This window comes from Protopterus annectens, chromosome 4.part1 (assembly GCF_019279795.1).
Source record: "Protopterus annectens isolate FY-2018-M chromosome 4.part1, PAN1.0, whole genome shotgun sequence".
NCBI lineage: Eukaryota > Metazoa > Chordata > Ceratodontiformes > Protopteridae > Protopterus > Protopterus annectens.
In genome coordinates, this window is record NC_056734.1 from 1,011,163,666 (window position 1) to 1,011,183,776 (window position 20,111).

The 20,111-nt window shown below is 38.4% G+C and overlaps 1 protein-coding gene across 2 annotated transcripts in view; it reads right to left on the reverse strand.

Moving 5' to 3' along the window:
* LOC122801161 (anosmin-1-like) overlaps positions 1-20,111 on the reverse strand; it is a 1,574,635-nt gene that overhangs the window by 239,526 nt on the left and 1,314,998 nt on the right. For both annotated transcript variants that reach the window (XM_044070721.1, XM_044070720.1), the window contains exon 10: positions 18,266-18,360. In XM_044070721.1, coding sequence (XP_043926656.1) covers positions 18,266-18,360 — 95 coding nt within the window. The remainder of the gene's footprint in view (positions 1-18,265; positions 18,361-20,111) is intronic.

Consider the following 20,111-nt stretch of genomic DNA (forward strand, 5'->3'; position numbering starts at 1 on the left):
TATCTCTCCTTTTGGGGGGGAGAGGGGGTGGAGCTTTTCTCCTCGGGTCTCCACTGAGAAAGGGCCAGTGGCTCAGATGGACTAACCCGGTTAACAAATGTCAAATAAATAAAAAAATAAATAAATGATCAGAACATTATGTGCAACCCACTGTAACCCCCCACACACACACATACACACCAAATAATACCTCTCAACACATCAGGTCAAGAATCAAAGAGAAAGCTAAAAAAATAATGGGGTCTTATAAAAAAAATCACAGACAGATATTTCCTTTATATACAAACAAAAGTTGCTAAAATTAAAAGGCTAAAAAAAGATAAAATAATAATAATAATAATAATAATAATAATAATAATAATAATAATAAAAGGCTTTGCATTACCATGCATTTGTCTGAATGTTAAGTCTGAAACTTAAATGTCAGTCTTTATTTAGTAGCTGTAATTTTCACAAACTTGTCAGAACATCACTCATTAAACAAATAGCCAAAAATGTCACACAAAATCAGGAAAAGTTGAGAGCTTTATTCCACCCCCCCCCCCCCATACACACACATGAAGTACACCTAAGGCAGCTTGATCTAATAGGCAGGGCTTCTTCCTGTTTCATGTTGCAACTCTGTGAGAAGCTCTTTGAGTGACATTTCTGACATCCTCAAGAGCTGTTTCAATTGGTAAAGCAAGTCTATGTCAGTCTGATACTAGGTCAGTGATGGCGAACCTATGATGTGTGTCAAAGGTGATACGCCATGAAGTTTTGGGTAACACATCAGCATTCACCAACACCTCAGTTACCAGAGAAACTGAATGAACAAAAATACAAGAAATATGTGACCCTGCACTTATCTATTAAAACTAAGCAACAAAAAAGTCATTAATTGATATCGATGTTATTCAAATCAAATGCAATGTGTTCCATATTTTTTTCACTTCAATTAAAAATTACTATTAAACGTAGGGTCATTTTTTATGTGCACTATTTTAAGCCCAGTTATCAGTGCGCATAATGTTTTCTCTATTGTAAGTCACTAATTTTTCTTTTACTTTTATAATCCATAGCAGCATACTGTATCTTTAAATGAATATGTAAAGAACTGTTTCTGTTTTTTTTTTCGGGGTGGGGTGGGGTGGGGTGGTGGTGACATGCCAGCAGAGTCAAGATAAACATTTTCTGAATTTTTGACACACTGAGCATAAAAGGTTCGCCATCACTCTTCTAGATTGTAGCCAGACAAGTAGATTTAGACAATTGTTTTGCTTCTAATATACTCAGAATTCCGCACACAATCTGAGTTCTGAGCACCAAGGACAAAATGAAAGTTGGAAAGTTAACACTACTTAAATAATAGTTGACTTCTGAATTAAAATTATATTGATTTATTTTCTTTTTCTCGGGGGGGGGGGGGCAGCAGCCTAGCAGCCAGTACCATGAGCCACTCCTGGAGACAGGCTTGTTCACAAGCCACTAGCGACTAACACATATGATTATCAGTGTGCAACTACTGGGTTTTCAACAGGAGGTTAAATTAAGTGTGGACCAGGGATTTATCCTTTTCCCATGATGGAGTTACCTTGGGGTTGGTATACATAAGCAGCAGGGTGCAGGAGGGCAGGGGAACAAACCCCATAAAACACTTTTTAAATAGTTTTTCCTTTTCTCATTTCTGAATGTTGTTTGCATTTGTGTGCTGTCACTCATTTGTGCTTGGAATTATGTGAGGCTATCACAAATGAGTCAGTAGCTTGACAGGGATCTCTTACAAACGGGTATGCCACTGTTACCCAAGTACTGTTACACAATACACACTAATATGATCATCCTTACATTTTTCTTGTTAACAAAGCTGGTGACTAAATACTGTGAAAGAGAAAATGCATGCATTCAGATGTTAAATCTAAAAAAATCACAGTAAAGTATATTGGTGTCAATTTCTATTCCGTTTACCCTCTTCCTTCTTTTCACGTGACAGTCTTCAGTTGGGCAGCATGAACAGTAAAAATGTCTTGATATTTTAACAGAAAATGTTTCTAACTTTCCTCTAAATTTAGCAGAAAATTGTAATGCAAAACACAAACAAGCTTAATATGACATAAAACAACAGAAACAACTAAAATTCTACAAAAGAGAAACAGCTTGGTATTAAGCTGAGTATTAGCTTTTGAAGTGTTTTAGGGTATGATTTGTCCTATGAATCCTATTTTTAAGTAATAAATGCCCCACCTTCATCAATTAGAAAAGTAGCAACACCTACATTCTGTAGCTATATAAAATATCTGCCTGTTTAGTATTTACTATATCTATGCAAAATGGTTTCAGAATGGACCGAATTTAAACATGCTGTTGCCTTTAAAGTCCACTGTGTGTAACCATAAATGAACTGAGTAACATTCTTCAAAATGTCTTCTAAATCAGTTTTTTTTTCTGGCTTCTAACTTAGACAAAGTTCCAGCTGAAAATAAATGGAGGCAGCATCAGAAGCCATTCATCATTTTCCAACAGCTCTTCTGCAGCACTGAAATGTTTCTTATTTTACAATAGCAATTAATATCCTTGTTTGGCTCTGTATGCCCAAATAAGGGTTTTCCTTCTCCCCTCCTACTTACAACTCAGCTAACTGTGGGAAACCGGAAAACATCAAAACTGAATGCCACAGCAAGATATCATCCAATGTTAAAAGTGAAAATTACAATTTTCTAGAAAAGAATACAAAGTACAAACCTGAAGTAGTAAAATTATAAATGTTTTCATCTTGAATGATTAAGGAAAGGAAACATTTATATCCACTTTCTTGTGATGGTAAAGAAGACTGACGTGGAGATTAACACAGGAGCAGCAGTGTCTGTTATTTCAGAACTGCTTCGATCTGTTTTCAAAGAGATTTATGCTCAAGTTCAAATGTATTTAGGAACCTTTAACCAAGAAACTTACAGTAAAAATATGAAAAATAATAATATGCCAATAAAAACCACAAAATCAACAACATCATAAATTAGCTGGTTTTACACCTTTATAACTAGCTGAATGGATATTGCTGTACTAAAGTTGGGTCTATATTACCATATTGAATGGTAAGAATGTTGAACACTCATATGAGTGAAAATGCATGAGAACAAACTTTTGTTTTGGGGTCATGGTACAGTGAGGATTGGAATATTTGCCTTTTCGCCACTGTAGTGCAATCTCAGAGATGGAATATGCATTTAGCAGGGGGTGTGGTGGGCGCAGCCTCCCACAATAGCAAGTTCATTTTTGTGCATTTTCGCTCTTATGAGCGTTCGACATTTTTACCATTCAATATGGTAATATAGACGCCTAAAGTTCATTGTACATCAGGGGAAATAAATGACTTTTGAGGGACAGCTTAAATTCACAGTGTGAGAGGCAATCTCCATGCTCTGGGGATGAACATTAGAAGGAGTGGAGCAGGAGAACTAAAGGACTGAAAGCCAGAATTTACCAAACACTCTCTGGGCATCTCCATCAAGTCCAAAGATGAGTAGCAAAAAGGTCTAGCTAGGCAGTATGGAACCAAGAGCATCTTAAGCTATGGGGAACCAAATGATGTAGGGGTAAATTAACTAGCAGCAGAACTTTGAAAATAATAAGTGGCTGAATTGGCAGACAGTGCAGATCCCGCCAAAAAAAAGTAATGTGGAGGTAATTTGGCATACCTGTAGGTGACCAGGCTGTCAATATCTGAATAAACCAAGCTATCAAGTTTGCTGTTAGTAAGCCCATGGTAAAGGGAGTTATAAATCTTCAGAGTTGAAGAGACCACCACTGAAAGGTCTTCTGGGGGATACTGTGAAGATGAAAATGAGGTGTTTTTGCTACATTTCTGTCATCTATAATGACCCCAAGATTTTTAACTTTCTCAATAAAAAACAAGCTGTCAGCATTATACACAATTACGTGCCTTAAGGTTGGGACATTTACAGTACCGTAAAACAGAGACATAACTGGGTGAGGGCAATGGGATCTGCTGTCCCACGTGCAGCCTGTAAGGGGGTGTATTCAGCAGTTGCAAGTGGGGTAAGAGTGTACTACTGGCATTCATTTAAGAAGCCACCATGATATTACCCAGCTTTTTAAAAGAATGGGTTGTTGCATGGATCTGAGGATATTAGTAACTGCAGCAATATAATTGTTACACAGTTGCAACAAACATCTTGCTAGAGTTACAGCTGAGAGCAAAGTTTACCTTTTTTCTTCATATTTGAGAACTTTTTCTTATTTCTTTCTTTCCTTTTCTTTTTTTTGCTAGATCACCCAGCTATGGCTGTGTCTCAAAATACTATAGCTGTCTGTGGCAGATCTATCTATGTTTGAACATTAAATATCAAACCTAACTTTAATCAAAACACCAAATCATTGTAACACTATACATCAAACGATGATAGGTGGCCAACATCAAGGAAGCTAAATGGAGCAACAGAGCACATGCTTACCTATAACTTCGGTATAAGGAATTCTGTCCTTTCTCCACTGTAGTGCGACCTCAGAGTTGGTATAAATAATTTGCAGGGGCTATGTGGAGCACAGTGGGCACAACCCCCCATATAAGGAGTGACCAAGATCACACTACAGAGGGAAAAAGGAAAGTTTTCTTATGCCTACGTTATTGGTATGTCAGTGCACCATTGCTCCGTTCGGCTTCCTTGATATTAGCCAGCTATCGTTGTTCGATGTATAGTGTTATGATGATTTGGCCTTTCAATTAAAGTTAGGTTCAATGAGTAGAGTTGGATGAACAGCCGTTCAATGAATGTGCTGTTTGACTAATAAACATAGGCCCATCTGTGGCAACATTCTTTGCAGTGTTAAGCATTGGGTGACAGGCAGTCATCCAATGTTAGTCTCATTCCAATTCTTCACTTAATGAATCTGGAGAAGACAGTTCATCTTAAGGAAAAGAGATATGAAGCTAGGTATAATTAGCATAACCATGAACCTGAAGGCCTCTCCTAATGAGATCATTCAATGGAAGCATATATATGGAGAACAACAGACCCAAACAAGCTACCTGATATTAGATTAAAATGTACACTGGATAGACTCAGTCAGTCTTGGTCCACCTTATGATTACAGTGTGTTATAACAAGTTTCGCCTATTGTGGTGAAAGGAGACAGCCCAGCTGTGTGTGGAAAGAATTAGCTACAAAATGGGAAACAGATTAAAGAGCTTCTGACACTATTTTTCTTATTTAAAATATCGTACTTATATATTCTTCTTGATGTTTTTGTCAGATCACTATATTTATTATTAATTTTTTAAAGAAAAGTGGTTAAATACATGTGCATTCCCAGACATATTAATGAGCTCTTAGGGGCATGCACACTGCGATAATGTCATATGGTGACAAGAAGTGCTTCTGGTAGGAGATGCTGGTTTTCTGTATTTAAATACATTGATCACCATTTCAGCTTTGTGTTTTGAAGTGTGGCTTTGAACAGAAGTTGACTTAGAAGATTAATATGTAGATTTTTTCAGTGCTTCCTTATCTAATTTTTAGGAACATTCAGCCATATATGTATGGGCTTCAAGTGTCATGGAGTGACAGAGAAGCTCTACTTCTGTACATGAATTTATATCCTTATTATCCTGCCCTGCAACAGCTTTTCTCTGACATTTTGACATGCCTGTTAGTAAAAGTTAATGACAGCAATGACATAAATAATAAGCTATTTCAAGAGAAGGAACTTTGCTTATTGCATCATATTATGTTTAATCTGTCACGTATATCGCTGCTTTGACCATACTACTGGTTTGAAAACAGTAGCAGTGCCTCTTCAGTTGTTAGAGGCAGTCATGTATGCTGCTATTTGATTGGAAGTATTAAAAAAAGAATCTATAATGGCTAATCCAAACTAAAGTGCTCTGAACTCATTTCCTCTGCTGTAATTGCACTGAAACTACCACCATGACTACACAGTGTCTTAACTCTTAAACTACATATAAGGTAGTTTTGTGCATCTGCAGATGCCTGATATTAAAACAGGCATTGCATTCTCAGACAAGAATGCATTACCCACACAACTCCCTTACTTACATTGGGGAAAGAACAACTGGTAAAAAAATGTTTCATTCTTTCTTTAGATTCTGCACACTTGGACACCATAACATTCAGTCAGTCAGTCATGACAATTAATACAGCTCAACCCCTCGCACACAGTGCTATCATATGTACTGTACAAACAGGAATAATGGTAATATGCAAGCCATTAATCGTGCTCATGACTCTGGGAAAATCATATCCACCCTTTACTTAGATCTCTCCAAAGCCTTTGACACTGTCTCACACCATCTACTCTTATCTCAGCTCTCCACTTTCAATTTCTCTCCTTCCTCCATAGCCTGATTTACAAGCTTTTGCTCCAATAGACAACAAGCTGTTAAATGGAAAAATTCCACTTCATTCTTTCTCAACAATCCCTCCGGCATCCCCCGAGGCTCTATTCTCGGCTCCTTGCTTTTCAATATTTCCATTAATCTTCTTCTTATTCTTTCAGCTTTTCCCAGTTTTCACAAATCCATAGATAATGCTACACTGGCCCAGTATGCTGATGATTCCACAAACATCTGTACAGCAACCTCTCCCTCCAATCTCCCTCAAAAAACCCAAACAGCCTTCTCGAATACCGAAACTTGGATGCTAAACAGCCATCCCGCTCTCAATGCGAACAAAACAAAAATCATAGTATTCTCTCCTTTGAGAAATTTCAGCATAGACAAAAGCACCTTTAAAATAAAAGCCACAATAATACTCTAATCGATATTGTACCTCACACCAAACTACTTGGAGTTACCATTGATGAACATTTAAATTTCGATATCCACAGCCAAAATAATATTTAAAAAAACACCAAAATCTAGGTCTGCTGTACAGACAAAATCGCTATCTAAGCGCTTCTACCAGACATACTCTAGCCTCCTCCTACCTGCTCCCCTCTCTTATGAATGGTGCCCCTCTACTTACTCACCTCCAACTTAACCTAAAAACAAACTGGAAGCCTGCTATAACAAAGTCTGTAAATTTGCTACAGGGTCCAATACTCCACACATCACTGCCATTCCCTCCACTCCCTAAACTGGCTTGAGTTTCCTAATTACCTGAAATTCATACAACTCACCAGTGCTCACAAACTCATATTCCAGCCCTCCATCTGCCTCTCTCTTTCATGTATGTTAACCCCTTACCTCCCCAGTCATACTCTTGATCTGAAAACCAAAACCTCCTTAAAATCTATAAACCCCTTCACTCTCCTGGCCAATTACTTCTATCACACTCCTTTGCTAAACTATGGAATTTTCTCCCCTCCTCCCTCCTCTGTACTCACAACCAGGCTAATTTCAAATCTCTCCTCATCTTACCTCAAAGTGGGACTGTTCCTGCTACCTTCCCACCTAAATTACACTGTCAGCTCTTTCAAACCTCCCTTCACTGACATTATTGTTAGAACACACACTAAACTTCTATAAACATTTTATGACTTGTACTTTTAATTATATTATCTGTATTATGTTTAACGTTATCTTTATTTTAACATTTGTGTTCTTTAAATGTTTACTCCCTGATTTTGTACTTGTATTTTAAATTGCATATTTATGCTTTTGCATACTGTAAGTTCCATACTTTACTTATGTTATATTCTGTTAACTCTTTTGGAGCTTTTCTCCCCAGGCCTCCACTGAAAATGGGCTCTGCTTGGCCTGGTGGACTTTCCCAGTCATCAAACTAGAAATAAATAAATAAATAAATAAATAAATAAATAAATAAATAAATAAATAAATGCAAGCACTGTTTGAAACAGCGGTGTCCAAGTAACTAAGATTCAGAGATTCATAGATACTAGGCTAACTTTTCTAAGCCTAGCCAACTCCTCCCAAAAGAATAATGATGTCCTCTATCCAAATAGAACACCGGGGGCTAGGCATTTATAACTACCTCTGTCCATAAGGGATGTGGGTGCCAGGCCTGGTGCAAATTTCCTATTCCACATCCACTGGACTAGGTTGCACTTAAATTGGGTAATAGATGAATTAAGCTTCGCATGGATGGGAAGCCTGTTCCATAGGGGAAGCAGTCTCTGGGACACCCATCTGCCTCTCCAGCATGTTCTGTTTAAGTCACAGACAAAATTCAGGTCCATAGACTTTGTATATCTGGTACTGTTTGACTTACAAATATGTAGGAGATTCATAAGTTTGGGGTTTGTGGATACCTTGTAAGCCAGGCATAGATCTCCCCTCAATAATCTATAGGAGGGTGAGTAGAGGTCAAGAGCTTCTGTAAGAAGTAAGCAAAGATATATTGAGTAACTGTAGATAACCATTAAAAAGTCATATTGTGCATTGCAGTATGATACAAAAAGAAGTAAATATGTTTGCAGAAGATTAATACTAAGAAGTTAAAGACATTTTTTTTCTTTAGGAAATGCAGATGTGACTTTATAAGATTTGTAATACCCATAACAGCCCAATTTATTTCATCCTCTGGTTATCTGATCTTCTGATCTATCTTCTTTAGAGTCACAGCTCTGCCAAATCCTTTTCTGGCAAACTCTAGGCAAAAGGCTGAGAAACAACTCTGAATGGAGTACCAACCCATTCCAGGACAGGCACACACGCTTACTTTCACATGGCACACACACTTATGAGCAATATGGTTGGAGAGTACTTCACCTACAGTATTTACTTCATCTAGATGCAGAAGGAGATCAGAGCACACAGCAGACATCCATGTGGACGCAGGGAAGATGTGAAGACTCCACAGAAAAAGTGTCCGGGCTGAGAAATGAACAAGAAAACAAGGGTGGTGAGCAACACTGCTAACCACTGTGCCATTGTGCTGCCCAGCAGCATAATCAGACGGCTGCAATTCAAGGTGTTCTTGACTACATGACTGCAACCCTACAACTTGTATGTACCAATTTGTAAAGAATTGAGTGGCTAAAGCAGGTGATGATCAGAGATTTAGCACTTCAGAAATGTGCATCATGGCATGGTTAATACTTCAAATCTCCCTTATGGTTATGGTTACAATCCCCCTTACAGTTAATAGTTACAAACCCCCTTAAGCTTACTAATCATTTCTTTAATGCTGATACACTACCACCACCCAACCATGATGTGTCATTGTATATCATTACTGTGCTGTGCTTCACATACAGTGAAACACTTAGGATACTATGAAGGGGTTTCTCTGCAAATATTCTGCAGTTCTGAAAACTGATAAAGACCACAAAAGGGTACACCAAACGATTTCTGGTCACTTTCATAGTGTTATAATAGCAAGAATGGCAGACACCTCACGACCTGGTTTTGGGAACCTACAACATACAGAGGGAAAAGCAATCCCATCTAAATGATGACACAGCTATCCTGATTTCATTCTTATCTCCATCAGCTATATTTTGTATCAAAATAATAATCAGTAAATGTAACACAGTACAGACAAATGTTTCTGCGCCACCATATCACTCACTCTGGTTTCTTCACATAACAGTGCTCTGCATTTTACTTGGGTCTGAATCATATGAGATCTGACACTGAACAAGTGTTATACACCCATAAAGCATTACCATTTTCTGCACTGCGAAATGCTAAATATTCTTTGTAAGGATTACACATTATAAAATATAAAGAGAAGACAAATTAAACAAAAATGATTGTTAATTAATAAATTGGATAACAAAACCATAGAATAAGCCAGGACTTCACATCACTAAAAAGTTACATCATGATACCTTACTTTCAGTATAATTCCTGTAACCAGAAAACATGTAATACAAAAAGTTTCAGACTGCCTGACAGTTTTAAAAACTATATAACAGTATCTGTTTCTGCACTGCCAGAATTACTTTCTGAGCATGTGTTTCTGTTCCCCGACATTGAGATATCGGTATTACCTGTATTGCAAGCTTTGGCTGCAGTTACTGCCATTAATAGATGTAACTACTGACATCAGCAATAAGGTCCGGATGAATAATTAATCAAGAAGCCATGCCAACATGTATCACCAGCAAAAGCAAACATGAGTACCAGTATGGCCATGTGCTGCATACAATAACAATCACTAGAATACAATATTTTAACAGTGAAATATCTTAAGAAAATATTAATATCAAAACGTCTTACTGTTGTTGTGTCTTTTGGCTTATCCCGGTTAGGGGTCGCCACAGCGGAACTCAGGTCCGCTAATGTTTGGTAGTGGATTTTTACGTGCTGAGTTACCAGCCCTGATGCACAACCTTCAATGAAGGCACGCTCATTCACGCATGCCTCCACACAAAAGATGCTCTAGCTGAGAATCAAACAGGACAACATCTTGCTGTGAGGCGACAACGCTACCGCAGCACCACTACCGTGGATAAAACAACGTCTTACTGTATATTTGCATAATAACTATTACGTCAGAAGAATGAGTTTGCTGCTGTACAAAGACTACTCATACTATAGTTGTACAATACTCCAGTTGCAATCTGTATGACAACTATTCCATTACCATACAATCATGCCAAAGAAAATAATTATGTTGCACCATTAAAATCTAATTAAATAGGCAGTTCATTCAATAAATATAAAATACACATCTTAAAAGTGTTAAAACAGAAGAAAAATATTAAACACTAGAAACACTACAAATCTCTACAGAAATCATTCTGTAAAACTGGAGAAATATATCTTAAAAAGCTGCACAAACAAAGGTGATGTAAACATCTTTTATAATGGAAACCACTATAAAATTAAAACTATTGAAATCAGTTAACTAAATAACTCAATTAACTAACTTCATTGAGACTTTCAAAAAATGCCTCCACAACATTTTGAACAGTTTTTCTCCTTCTTACATAAAGGAAATAACTAAGTGATCTCAGATGATGTCATTAAGGGGAATTCAGGCAACTAGGCAGGAAAATATTTCCCTGTGGTATATTTGGTTGGGGACACATGGCTGAAGTGACATTCAGGTGCAGAGAAACATGGCTGTTGCAAATTTCTTGTGGGCAAAGAGAAGAATGTGGTGCCAGACTGTAAAAGTAGCCGACTCCAAATCCAGCTCTAGACAAGTGACAAGTGGAGTACTTCAGGGTTCAGTCCTGGGACCACTCTTGTTTGGCATCTACTTCTCTGAAGTACAGGCCAGCACTAAGGGATTCTGGCTAACAAAGTTTGCAGATGACTGAAAACTGGGAGCCATTATTGAATCCCCAAATGATGTGGATATTCTACAAAAGGGCCTTACAGAAACAGGTGCTTGGTGCCAGAGCCATGGGCTTAAGCTTAATGCCAAGAAATGTATAGTTATCCCCTTTGGGAAAAACCATGAATTACTGCATAGGTGGCAGTACACTAAACACTGAAAGTGTGATGAGAGACTTAGGAACACAGGTAGACAGTGGTTTCACCTTCGATAACACATCTCTGCAACAGTCAGGAAATCCTTCTATGTAGCACACCTCATCACTAAGGGCTTTTCATCCAGAAAAAAGGAGGTCATTGTCCCACTGTACTCATCCCTCATTAGACCCATTATAGAGTACAATGCCCCATTTGGTATGTACCTCACAAGACATCTGCAACAGCTGGAAAGGCCGCAGAAATACCTCACTAAAAGAATCACAGACCTAAAGCAGGTGCCCTATGCTGACCGTCTAAAAAACTCCAGCTATACTCTGTGGCATATTGTCTACTCAGAGGAGATATCTGCTTAACATACAAGGCCATGTCAAACTCTGAGCTGTTGGACATGCTCCACTTAAAGAAATCCCAATCCCTCAGAGCCATGTGCTCCAGGGATCTAAACCTTGTCATCACAATGAACAAAACATCCTGGACAGATAGGTTCCTGACCCAGAGACTCCCCATACTCTGGAACAGACTGCCTAAACATGTCAAGCAGAGCACCTCCTTGGCCCTCTTCAAAAGGAACCTTGATGATTGGATAGGAGATAGGAAATTCCCCCCAGGGATCACATCAGTCCCCCTGCTAGACAGGGGTCCAGGGAAGTAAATATTGAGGGAAGAAATATGCAGGGAATTGTTATGGCTAGGCTTGTATAGGCCCTAAGACCAATAGCCTAGTACCAACCTATGAACCTATGCCCACAACTTCAAAAACCAAATGAGGACCTGGACTTTCCATAATGTATTTTATGCCTTATTTTTAAAAGATGACTTTTTAACTTTTTTTATTTCTGGTACCCAAAAGATTTATGCAAATACCCAGACATACTATGTACCCACATATAAAATTGATATTTTGTTGTCCACACACACACACACACACACGCACACACACGCACACACACACACACACACACACACACACACACACACACACACACACACACACACACACACACACACACACACACATACACACAATGAAACTATCCAACAAGCCAGATATATTACAAGATGCAATGATTTTTCACACATGCATACTGACACTGATAGGTGTATCACAAAATATAAAAAACACACATGCGCGCTGCACATTTACTTATCTACAAAATGAAGAAATGCCAATTCACCTATGGTATGTTTTTGTGCTGCTGGAATAAGTCAGAGGACATGAATATACCTACAGAAAGAAAGGTATACTAAACACTGAAAGTGTGATGAGAGACTTAGGAACACAGGTAGACAGTGGTTTCACCTTCGATAACACATCTCTGCAACAGTCAGGAAATCCTTCTATGTAGCACACCTCATCACTAAGGGCTTTTTATCCAGAAAAAAGGAGGTCATTGTCCCACTGTACTCATCCCTCATTACACAATACAGAAAATGCCACAGCCAAAATCTCAACAAGAACCAAGCATTATGAGGTGGCAACACTAATCACTGCACTTCTGTGCAGGGACGTCGGGAGGCATACGCACTGTACTGATTTCAGAACAACTTTTTTAGAAGGGGGTAGCTTTTTTGAAAAAAAAAAAAACGTACATATTTAAAGGGTGTTGGCTCCTTTAAGGAGCATACCAGCCAGTCGGAAGTGAGCTCACATCATGTCTGGCTGGCTGCGAGCGGGAAATAATCACAAATGGATTATCGGAAGGAAGGAAGGCAAGTGTGCAATCGCAAATGGAGTGCGGAAGGAAGGAAGGCAAGTGTGCAATCGCAAATGGAGTGCGGAAGGAAGGCAAGTGTGCAATCGCAAATGGATTATCGGAAGGAAGGCAAGTGTGTAATCGCAAATGGATTATCGGAAGGAAAGCAGGCGTGGCAAGTGTGCAATCGCAAATGGATTGTGTGTGTGTGTGTGTGTGGCAAGTGTGCAATCGCAAATTGATTGTATGTGTGTGGCAAGTGTGCAATCGCAAATGGAGTGTGTGTGGTAAGTGTGCAATCAAATTCTGGCTATAACTGATGCCTCTTTTTATAGCTTGTTTGAGTGAGTTTTGTAGCTGTGTTAGTATGTTCAGTAATTAATACTGGACATTCACATTTTCATCCCTACCTAGAGACACAGAGAACATATGATGTTATGTTTAACCTAAGTGCAGAGGATTAGATACTCTTTTATCAAGTAGAGGGTCTGTCTCCACTGGTATTACTTTCCTACTCTTTTCCAGGTAGCATAAACTGTAGTATGTTATAGGCCTCTGCTTATGGTTCATGTGATAATGTCTACATGTGCAGTTGAATACTAAGTACCAGGATATACCTCTTAAGTCTCACTAATCAATAATGTGAATGCACACATCATTCAAGTGTGTGCAATCGCAAATGGAGTGTGTGTGTGTGTGTGTCTATGTGAAAATGCCCCCACATAACACACCTGCTGGCTATAGGTGTTTAGGCTCAAACCCTGTACCTTTGCTTCAGGGTAAGAACAGTCTAAAGTCCCTAACCACCACCATTTCTGAACTTTGTTCAGATTTGCTTTTCTAATGGTTGTGAGCTATGGTGAGAACTGAAGTTGTATTTCTCCCATTATTGTTTTTGATGTTTGTCCAGGTTTTTTGTGCTAAGGTGTGAAGTGAGAACTGAATTTGTATTCCCTCATTATTGGCTTTGTTTGTCCAGGCTTTTTGTGCTAGGAGGTTGAGGGCTATCTAAATGATAGCCATTAAGTTTGCCTTCCTATTTTTCAAACTGCTGATTTAGCATAGTGGTATGTTGCACTGACTATAGTGCATATGGTTCTGTGTTCAAGACATGCATGGTGATAACACATTTTATTTTAGCAACTTTTCAAAATTATACAAGCAATGTTTAAAATGTGTCCCTGTTTTTTTGGCTTTTGTCTCCCCCCCCAATAAATGTTGGCTTTTTCCAGATTTCTTGTGCTGCAAAGTTCAGAGATACAGCTGAGTGTCAACATTTTACAAGGAGCTGAGAGCTGCAGGGAAACTTAAGTTTAGTGCTGCTTATGCGGAGTCTGCTTGTACTGTTAATAGCACAACAGGTAGTGTACTTGCTTTTGATGCAGAAGGCTGTGGGCTCTTCTCCCACAGTAGGTAGATGCATTGCTGATACTGTACTGTGTTGTAAAGAGGGGTGGATGCTGTAGTCTGTTTTGGCGAAGATATCTAGTAGTAACTATGAACCTGTTATCAGTTTGCCATCCATTCCCTATTGCAATATTACTAGCGTAAAATTGTTTTTAATGCAACATAGGCAATTTATTCCTCAAGGGTAACAGACACATTATTTGTAGATGAAACCATGAAATATAAAGTTGTTTGCTAGCAGCAGCCTCTTCATTAGTTACAGATTTCTCTAATGTGGAATTATGTAGATGGCTTTTACTAGTTCAGAGATTGTGCATATTTACTGATACTGGTGGACTGTAGAAGTTTGAGTAGACTTTTATGATGGAAGGTGTATCAAAGAGCACGTGCATGTTTCATGTGCAAGGGGCCTATGATTTGAAAACAGCCCAAAGTTAATCTTTATCTGCCACTAGCAAAATGTATTTTCTTTGAATATGGGTTTCAATGCTGTTTCAATGAATGTGAGTTTCAAGGGCACAGAAGTTTTAATGCTAAGTCTAGTTTCATTGTGAGACTGCATTGCTTTGTTTAGCAGATATTTATTGGTGTTCGTGCTGTAAAATGCAAAATAAAACTTTTTCTGGCAAATCATTTAGGAATGAAGTCACTAAATAATGATCGACGTTAAGTTTCAGACGTCATAATCTTCAGAAAAATGCATGCTAAAGCAAGACCTGATATTCTAGCAACTGTCTTAAGTTTATACAAGGTCAATTTTTAGTACTGTTTGTATGTTCCCCCAATATATTTGGCCTTGTCCAGATTTCCTGCATTAAGAGGTTGAGAGGTATGTGCAAATAAATTGCTTTATAGAATTAGGAATATCCAAACCTCTCAACTGTCCCCAATTTTGGCTCAAAATGTTGCTCTCCCCCTAATAATCTCTCCGCAAAATAGCAATTTTGGAAGAAAACTCGGAGGGTTTACTTTACTTTTATAAATAACTGTAATGATCAGAGTTATACATTACTTTTATTTCAGAAATGCATGTAGATTCTCTAATTTTTGTCAGCTGCTCTACGTTAACTGTGCTCATATTAAAATGGTGTCCCTTCTTTGACAGGTTCCCAGCTGTATTGTCTGGCAATTTTATATTTTTGCATCACATTTTTTGTCCGTTTTTCATAAAATTGCGGTTTTCTGGTAAATTAGTGGCAAATTGTTAAAGACTGAAGTTAGAAAATAATGGCAGACATTTGAGTTTCAGATTTAATACCTTTCAGAAAATTTGTACTAATGCAAGACCTACTACTATTCTATTATCTTTCTACGTTTATAAGAGCAATATTTAAAAAAAATGTCCTTATTTTTGGGCCTTTGCCTCAGTTTTATTTATGAGTTTGTTGCTCTAAGAGGTTGAGAGGTGTGTGTGTGTGTGTGTGTGTGTGTGTGTGTGTGTGTGTGTGTGTGTGTGTGTGTGTGTGTGTGTGTTTGTGGTAGGTAGGTAGCATACCTCTCAACTGTCCAAATTTTGCAGAATGTCCAGATTTTTGCCCCATATTTTTTGTCTGTTCCTTATAAATTTTGTGATTTTTTAGAAAACCTTTTGAAGGCTGAAGTTGCTAAATAATGACAGACATTTGAGTTTCAGACTTCATGTCCTTCAAATTCATACTAGCACAAATCCTGTTATTCTAGCAACTTTCTAAGTTCACAAGAGCATTATTTAATATATGTCCCTGTTTATTTTAGGCTTTGTCCATATTTCTTGTACTAAGAGTTAGGTAGGGGTGTATGTGTGAATGAAACATCCTAGTTAGGGGTAGCAGGTGGTTAGTAAATTACTCAAGCTCAAAATCTGTACTTTAGTTACAGAAAACAAAAGCATAAATTCTCTACCCCAACTACCATGCTGCATTTTTCAAAGAACTGACATTTCAGGTTAATTTTCAATTCAAGGAACCGAGTTTGAGTGAATTTATATTATATTACTAAAAGAGCGAACCTTGAATTACGAGAATGGCCGTAGATTGGCTGGGGAGGGGGTAGCAGTTTGAGAGCTGTGAGTACAAATTTGAAAATCCTAGCTATACCCCTGCTTCTGTGCCAATGAGTAGTTGCTTTTACATACAGGTTTCTCTTACCAGATAGCCACTTACCATGTGCCATGCTAATATTTGTGATAGAAAGTGAAAAAATTGATGTATTACTCTTAAATATTCTATGTTGCTTTACACAAATCACGTTACTCCTGCAAAGCCAGAATAATAAGGAAACAGCTGGCAACTTTTTATTTTTCTCCACACACAGCCAACCAATTGTAGATACTTTTGTCTGTGTACATCTCAGATGTCAGACTCTTATTAAAAATAATAATATAAAATAAAGACCACACAATAAGAGGCTTTAATTTTCATATACCAAATAAAATGTTTGGCATCAGCATACATTTTCTAAAGCATATGAAGCCTGAAACTCAAATTTATGTCAACCTTTGAGACAGCAACTCTCAGATGATGTTCCAGAGAACTGCAAAGTTTATGAGGAACTGACTAAAACCTCATAACTCCTTTACTCAAGAATGAAGAAACAGACACAAATAAACGGGTACAAAGACCAAAATCAGGGGCAATTTTTAAATATTACCTTAATTCACTTAGAATGTTAATAGAACAGCAGGTTTGCATTTTCTGAAGAATAAGAAGCAGGAAATGTTAATAACTGGCACTACTAACTGACTATAAATCTCAGTGATTTACCAAAAAAAACAACATTTTTACAAAGGACCAGGGGAAAACAAAAGGCAAAATCACACAGATTCTGCATTATCAGGGAAAGTTGAGAGATTTGCTTGAATACACTAGAACAATAGACTGCATAATGTGCATCTTGGAACAATATGAAGTAAGAAATTCTAATGCCTAGCATTAGTGTATGGCTGTAATCTTCAGTGCTTTATCTGGGAAAAAAAGAAAACATTTTATGAGGGAAAGGGCAAAAGTATGAGATAAAATATAAGGGATGTTACGTAAAATCAGAGAGATTTGTGAGGTGATATCTGGTTGCTCATCAGGTTAAAAAAAATTACCTGCTACAAACTGAACCTCCTTTTTAGACCCTCCTATAATCCTTGCAATGCTGGAATAAACACAACTCCTGATACTGTTACTTGCCATTACCGTCCATCATTCAAAGGGGGATGCTGCAGCTATGGCCTTTTCAGCAGGATTTAAAAAAATTAGAAATGTGCCCCTGGCGAGTAGCATGCAAAGCAACCACCTAGGTTGCTTATTCCAAAGACTGGCGATGGTGTCAATGGGCTGCTCTCATCCCCTCTGTGGTCACTATATTTGGCTGGCAATGGCAGGTACACTCTGCCTCAAACCAATGATTAACTAACCTGCATGCTCACCTTAAATGAGCTGCTCACATTCTCAGAGTTGTTAAGACTCCTAAACTTTAGATAGGGGTTCTCTGATTAGTTGACTGTGTCTCCTGACCAAAAAGTGATGGAGACTGGAAGACTTCGATCTTACACGTGACCCCTTTTGTTGGGTGCAGTTAAGCTAAAAAGATGGGAAATCCAATTAACTTGTTTCACTACAGTCTACAAAAAAAGCAGCAAGTTTCCTTTATTCTTTTTTATAATCTGCCAAAGAAAACTATAAACATACATGCTGTGCTTTGAAGGAAACTACATTGCAAATGGAATGCAGATTTTTCAAATGTATCACCTACCTGAGCAAAGCAACTGTATTATAATAAAACAGGTGTTTCCACTGAAGCGTCAACTGCAGATATTTTTGTATATACTAACCTGAACTGTGGCTTTGTTTTCTGGTCTTGAGATGTTTCCTGTACACAGCACTGGTTTCCACTTTATGAGGTATGTACTTGCACCAGCATGGCTTTCTACAGAGAAAAATAATTTCACAGTGTATTTAGTATGTCTGTACTATTAAAACATACAAACTATGAAGCAAACATACAAACTAACGAAAAAACACTACTGTTCCATTTTGCTTACTTCACTATATACAAAAATTACTGTTCCAGTTTTACTGACTTCACCATATATATATTTATTTTTTTTTAATATACCTTTTTACCCCCTGTGGAGCAGACTATTGGCTGCCACTGGTGTCACTGCCCCCGACCTAATCCAAGACCCTCCTGTTGCCCAAGTGGAGACTTGAGGTAGCCCAGTGCAGTGCCATACTTGTGGTCACAGGGATTTTTATTTATATGCCGTAACGTTTTCCTGCCTCAGTATCAGACATATAGTGTCATAAGACAATTATGGCTGGTGATGCCTGTCAATGCATGCTCCCATTTTTGTAAGTATGGGTTGCAAACTGTGGCATCACCACCACAACTGCCATCTCTGCTTATGACTCCTCCCTCTGCACTAGGTCACCCGGTAAAATGCTTCTGACTTCCTTACCTTCCCCATTTGGCAAGTGAAATGCTTACATTGTTATGCTGATATTTGTCACTTAATGGGAAATTATTTAAGTCTGCACCCTTTAAAAAGAGTTTGCAGTTTTGAAAATTACCCTTTACATAGTTACATACCTAGAGCTCAAATTTATGAATCAAAACTGTGATATAATTAGGATTTTGCTTTAACTTTACTTCTCTCATAGGTTCATAGGTTCATACTAGGCTATCTGCCCTAGGGCATTTATAAGCCTAGCCAGAATGTGTTTGGCTTTCGCCACCCATTTTAAATTAATTTTGCTATGCCCTTTTTTTGAGGTTAGTATACTGTGCCTCTGTCTAACAGTGACACAGAAGTCATACCTGGGGTAAACCTACGATCTCCCATCCACTCATCAAGATTCCTCTTGAAGAGAGTCAATGAGGGACTCTGCCTAACCTGGACTGGGATTTTATTCCAGAGTGAAGGGAGCCTCTGGGTTATGAATCTGTCCCTCCAGCATGTCCTATTTATTTCAGTGCTGAGGTTCAAGTCTCTCGAGCGTGTAGCTCGATAGGATTTGGATTTTCTGAGGTGCAGCATGTCCATTAATTCTGGGTTGAACATGGCTTTATATGTCAGGCACAGATCGCCTCTGAACAGGCGGTATGCCACTGAGTAGAGCTGGAGTTTCTTTAACCGGGCAGCATATGGCATCTGTTTGAGCCCTTTGATCCTCTTGGTGAGGTACTTTTGGGGTCTTTCCAGTTGCTGCAGGTGTCTGGTAAGGTACATCCGAAAATGGGCATTGTACTCAATTATGGGCCTGATGAGGGATGAGTAAAGAGGCACGATGACCTCCTCTGATCTAGATGTGAATCCCTTCATGATTAGGTGGGCTATATAAAATGTTTTTCTAACCACTTTGGCCACGTGGTGTCAAATGAGAGATTGCTATCAACTTGGGTCCCCAGGTCCCTAATTACTTCTTCTGTACTTAATGGATTACCACCTATGTGGTAATTTGTGGGCACTTTGTTTTTGCCAAAGGGGATGACTATACACTTTTTGGCGTTTAGCTTGAGGCCATGGCTCTGGCACCAGTTGTCTGTTTCTATGAGGCCCTTTTGGAGGATGCTTGTGTCGGTTGGAGAGTCGATTATGGCGCCCAGTTTGCAGTCATCTGTGAACTTGGTCAGCCACAGTCCTTCTGTGTTGGCCTGTACCTCCGAGAAATATATAC